This window comes from Vicia villosa, linkage group LG7 (genome assembly GCF_029867415.1).
Source record: "Vicia villosa cultivar HV-30 ecotype Madison, WI linkage group LG7, Vvil1.0, whole genome shotgun sequence".
Lineage (NCBI taxonomy): Eukaryota > Viridiplantae > Streptophyta > Magnoliopsida > Fabales > Fabaceae > Vicia > Vicia villosa.
The window spans coordinates 118,138,431-118,143,997 of NC_081186.1; the positions used below are offsets into that span (position 1 = coordinate 118,138,431).

The following is a 5,567-nucleotide window of genomic DNA, read 5'->3' on the forward strand; positions in this document are numbered from 1 at the left end:
TTCTCCTGTAAGTACTCCCATGGATCCAGGAGAAAAGCTTATGCCAAATACAGGTAAACCTGTGGATCAACTAGAATACTCAAGAGCTATAGGCTCTTTGATGTATGCTATGATTAGCACTAGACCGAATATTGCTTATGCGGTTGGAAAGTTGAGCAGATTTACTAGTAATCCTAGTAGACATCATTGGCATGCGATAACTAGGGTATTCAAGTACTTGAAGGGTACTATGAATTATGGATTGTCATATATGGGATTTCCTTCGGTGTTAGAGGGTTATTCGGATGCTAGTTGGATAAATAATATTGAAGATTCATCCTCTACAAGTGGATGGGTGTTCTTGCTTGGGGGAGGTGCCACCTCATGGGCTTCCAAGAAGCAAACATGTATAACTAGTTCCACAATGGAATCTGAGTTTGTAGCATTAGCTGCTGCTGGTAAAGAAGCTGAATGGCTAAGGAACTTGGTATATGAGATTCCGATATGGCCTAAACCGATATCACCAATTTCTATCCGTTGTGATAGTAGTGCCACACTGGCTAAAGCATATAGCCAAATATACAATGGAAAGTCTAGACATTTGGGTATTAGACATAGTATGATTAGGGAATTAATCATGAATGGGGTGATATCTATTGAGTTTGTTCGGTCGCAACAAAACTTAGCTGACCACTTGACGAAGGGGTTAGCAAGAGACTTAGTGAAGAAGTCGGTAATTGGGATGGGATTAAAGTCCATTTAAATCTATTAGTTATGGTATACCCAATTCCCTTCTAATACAACGTTAGAAGCAGAATTCAATGTGGAAAGATCATAGTTAAAGATTGGAGCAATTTTGTTTATCTTCCCAAGGTATGTGCTCAGACCTGCAAGTGATGGCTAGGTTGAAGTATATCTTCTTAATGGTTCTTTTGAAAAATTGCTAATGCAGGTGCAAGATTAAAAGGATCACCTATGTGAGCATGAAGTTTTGCCGCTTCAAGAAGCTTGGACTTGGCTTCCTATATGCTTATTAATGGATAAGGACACATGGCTTGTAAGGTATCAAGTATGAATAGTAGAGTATTGTAAGAAACATATGTGTACTATATCTTTAGATATTCAAATGGATTGACGGGTTCAATCATTGTGACACCCCGATTTTCGAATATTTGGAATGTGTATTTGTACTAAGATGAAAATTCAATTGCAAGACATTTTCTTCGATGCATTTGTTTGATCGTTATACCTGTAAGTAAATCAAGGATTATACTAAAATGGGGGGAGTTTGTTGGTGATTTTAGTATCATCAATGTATTTTGGTAATAATGTGATTTACTGTAGGCCGATGCAATTATGCGTTAAGCTTGAAACGAGTTAGGGTAGTGCGGAGTGCACGCTCGTAGAGCCAAACGTGCAATTGAATACGAATAATAGAAACGGGGTTCCAAGGGGCGGAGCCCCTGGCGGGGTGCGGGGCAGCGCCCCGTCGGGGTCCAAGGGGCGGAGCCCCGTCGTTTGAATAGTTGCACCCTTTCCCAACCGACATAACCGTTTTACCGAACAGGTGCGTCGTTTCCCAACCAACATAACTGTTTTTACCGAACAGGTGTGTCATTTCGGTTTCTATTGTTGATCTCCTATATAGGGAGTCATTTGGCCTCGGCCTCGAATACGAAAAACAGACTTCCTCTACATTCTAATCTGTTCTCCATTGTCAGAAACAGATTGTTCTTCGAGAATTATCCCCGCAAAGATTTCGTGAACCCAGACAAGAATAGGGTCGAAATACTTTGTTCGGAAAGTGAACGAACACGATTCTTGAAGATATCCAGGATTATCATACCTATATCTAACAACTCCACCATTAATATAAAATCGAAAAACAGTTCCATGCAACCGACATAAGTTATGCGTTCCATACGTATTCAAGAGCAAAACTGAGTTGGAACTCCTGAAATCAAAACGCAATGAGATACACATCATTATTACAAAACGATTACAACATCAAAAAATACACATCACTACCCCAAACATACTACACACACGCACTCGATATCGAATTTAAACAGCAACAACAATGGATCACGATGAGTGTTTATGGGGTTGGCCGGAAACAGATACAGAGGAGGAATGAAGGAGGATGTTGGCCGGAGTTTGGAGTGTAAGGAGGTGTTGAGTGTTGGCCGATTGTGATGGTGGGAGAAAGGTGTTCCATCGAGAGAGGAAGAGTGAAATTCCTGCATATAGAAGACATTGGAAGAAGGTTGTATCTTAATGCTACTAGACCTGACATCACATTTTGTATTCAACACCTAAGTCAATTTTTGTCTGCTCCAACCACAAATCACTTTGTTGGTACTCTTATTCATGTGTTTCCTAATACATTATTTAAGAGTAAAATTATATTGAAAAAAAGATTGCTTTAAATACAAGTTATGTCATATATGCTCTATAGACAAAGTCTCATACAATATTACATCATTTTCAAATCCACTACTTGCATTACCCTTCTACTAAAATATTCAAGTCATAATTTTATATCATCTCCAAATATATCAAAATGCCAAGTACTTCCAAATACATTACTTTATTCAAATACATCACACCTTGGAACTGCATAAAGAGGAAGGCCTTTGTCAATGTGAAGTGTGAACATGGTTCTATATGTCACATCATTTCTTTCATTTGCCAATTTAAACCGAAAGAATCTAACAAGTGCCATTGCTACTATTTTCATCTGTCTATAAGCAAAATCCTTTCCTAAGCATATACGAGGACCAGCCTGCAAAATTGAGAAATATTTAAAATGAATTGTAAGAACTAATCTTAACCTTGAAAGAATGGTGACACTAACATGGAAAGAAATGAATTTGAATGAAGATTCAGGTTGAAAAATTCCATCCTTAAGCCATCTTTCAGGTAGGAATTCTTCAGCATCATCCCCCCAAATGTAAGGCATTCTTCCCATAGCATAGGACAAGTAATACACTGTTTCACCCTTATTCACCATGTATCCATCAGGAAGTAAGTCATTTTCTTCTGCAGTTCTACCTGTCTTGTATCACACCAAAAAAAATTAATCGGACTAAAAAATATTTGATGGATTTTATCAAGGTTTTAAAAATCGGCCGCGGTCGCGTAAAGGTTTTCGCGATTTCGGTCAGTACAGGTGTATTACGGTCGTCGCGGTGTGAATTAATGACAATTTGTTCTTCAATATAGAAAACGGTGATAACGGTATCGGCAACTGCCAAAACTGTTTTGTCGCGGCCGTATTCGTGGTCGCGGACCGTTTTATAAAACCCTGGATTTTTTCAAGAAGATTTTTAGAACTCACCATTGGAACAGCAGGATATAGCCTCAATGTTTCTGTTAAGGCTGCATGAAGATAATGCATTTTGTCAAGATTATCATCTGTAATATTGTTCACAAACTCGTCTAAATCGAGTTTATTTTCTTGAGTAGAAGTAACATTTATAACTTCTTGTGCCACTTTTTCTTGTATAAGAGGGTTCTTGCATAACATGTAGAAGAACCATGACAATGTGTTGGCACTTGTATCTTTTCCAGCAATCATAAAGTTTAGAATTATATCCCTCAAATATTGATCTGTCATATTTGAAGGATCCTTTTCACTTTCCAACAAAAACCTTGAAAGTATGTCTTCTTTATCACTCTGGTGAAAATCAACATGGAACAAAACCAAACCAAACACACGATTAATACATTATCTAAATGGAATACAATCAATTCAGATTGTATACATAGACGAAGATTGTTGAACTTACGAAATCATTTTGCGCCGATAATAGTTTCCGTTTGGTCTTAATTAGGCTATGCACAAAATCATCAATTATTTTGATATTCTTCTTAAGGGAAGCTTCTGATCCAAAGTTAAGAACCCTTTTCAACTTCCATAAAGGGTCTAAATAGCGTCGGAATACAAATGCATTTGAATCGTTAAAGGCTTTCATGAAGACATTTTCCTCTTTGTTTGATCTCTCCAAAGATTGTAATTCTACTCCAAACCCAACTTTGAATATGGAGTCCAAAGTACATTTCATTACTATATCCTATAAAAAGAAATTAACATTCATATCTTGCTCAATATTCTACCATAGATTAATATAATGCTGACACAACACAAGTAGTAGATATTTGGTTTGTTTTAGAGAAACAGATGTCACAGATTCAAACTCGCGCTGTAACATATCAAATATTTTCGCAGTTATCATTTGATCAGTTCTATTTAAGAGACTTCTATATAACCATTTCAATTGATCAAATTTTAATTACAAAACCCTAAGACAAACTTACCTACAACACCACTTACTTGTATATCAAAGACCATTCCTGCATTAGAAAACCCTAGGACAACTCTAACCAACTTAGCAGCATTCCTTTTGAAAACATTGCAGCTACAATCTCTAAGAACTCTAGTAGAAAACTCAACACTAGCAAGCTTTCTCTGATGCCTCCATTTATCATCATCAACAGCAAAAATCCCATCACCAAAAAGATCAAAAATAGTATCATGGTTAAACTTGCCTTTGGAGTAATTGTGAAAATTTGTTTTGAGTATGTGTTCTATATTCCGTGTTTCGCATGTGTAAATCTTGGATTTCTTTGGAGCAAGAAGCCTAAAAGTTGGATTGGTTAGAGCTATTTGTGTTAAGTAATGGAAGAGTGTTTTGAAGTTGATTAATTGGTGGAAGACTGTTCCTTTCACTGGTGGAAATTTTGGGTTTCCAATGGATTGTCCTATGAATGTTGTGAGTATGAGAATTGAGATGAGAAGAAAGAGAAAGAGAAATAGAATGGATAAGAAGTAAAACATGATCAAGAACAACATGTTCATTATCTTTGGTCTTGTCGTTGCTTAGTAAGTGAGTTTTTGGTTTTCGTGTTTGTTTTTTTATCTGTGTAAGCAAGATATATTAATAAGAGATATAAGGGTTCTTGAAACCTGATACACAAGAGACGAGATAAACTCGAAAAAAAAAAAAATTATAAACCAATTTATCCTTACAAAAGGAATAATAACTTAATAAGTGGAGACTAATTAGCAGCATTTTAAGGTTGTTTAATTAACTGGAGACTAATTAATATATATCTTAGGTGCTGCATGTGCATTATTTAGACTAGAGTGTATGCTGAATTTTATTAACATTGTTGAAGTTGACATTAATCTTGTGTTGTGTGCATGATCTGACCTCGATATACAAAGCGAATCTGCATGGATTCAGGAAACACACGTGACTTTTGAAGGTAACATTTGACAAAAATTTCTCCAGGTTTTTAGATAAGATATTGTAAAAAATTGTTTGTTTTCTTATTTTTGTAAAAGACACTTATCAAATTGTCTTCGTATTAATTATTTTTAAATGTTCAATATCTTATGAGAAAAGGTTGAGATATTTTCTCTCGTTCTCTCTAGTTTTTAACCAGATAGATATTATTGTATATTATAGAGTTAGCACATATTAAGGTTTTAATTTGGTAATTTGGCAACTTAATATACTTCTACTTAATATAAATCTAAATCTAAGGTAAGATTTTCATGATGACAACACTAAACATATGTC

At 35.7% G+C, this 5,567-nt stretch overlaps 1 protein-coding gene across 2 annotated transcripts; it reads right to left on the reverse strand.

The window, feature by feature from the left end:
- Positions 1–2,409: 2,409 nt before the first annotated feature.
- On the reverse strand, positions 2,410–4,936 carry LOC131618404 (cytochrome P450 704C1-like). 2 transcript variants are annotated; one of them, XM_058889633.1, is made up of 5 exons: positions 4,316–4,936; positions 3,771–4,055; positions 3,320–3,658; positions 2,837–3,037; positions 2,410–2,764 (listed from the first exon to the last, which is right to left on the reverse strand). In XM_058889633.1, the coding sequence occupies exons 1-5, from the start codon at positions 4,838–4,840 to the stop codon at positions 2,570–2,572; spliced, it is 1,545 nt and encodes a 514-aa protein (XP_058745616.1). In that variant the 5' UTR covers positions 4,841–4,936; the 3' UTR covers positions 2,410–2,569. The 2 variants fall into 2 exon arrangements, with proteins under 2 accessions (XP_058745616.1, XP_058745617.1); XM_058889634.1 differs by having other exon boundaries at positions 4,300–4,458.
- Positions 4,937–5,567: the final 631 nt, after the last annotated feature.

What these genes read in the sequence shown, in the direction of transcription:
- LOC131618404 (XM_058889633.1), bottom strand. Translation starts at nt 4,840, where the DNA reads ATGAACATGTTGTTCTTGATCATGTTTTACTTCTTATCCATTCTATTT. An exon ending in GAATGGTCTTTGATATACAA is followed by an intron (nt 4,056 to 4,315) that starts GTAAGTGGTGTT and finishes TTCTTTTTATAG; the next exon opens with GATATAGTAATGAAATGTAC. An exon ending in TATATCCTGCTGTTCCAATG is followed by an intron (nt 3,038 to 3,319) that starts GTGAGTTCTAAA and finishes GTGTGATACAAG; the next exon opens with ACAGGTAGAACTGCAGAAGA.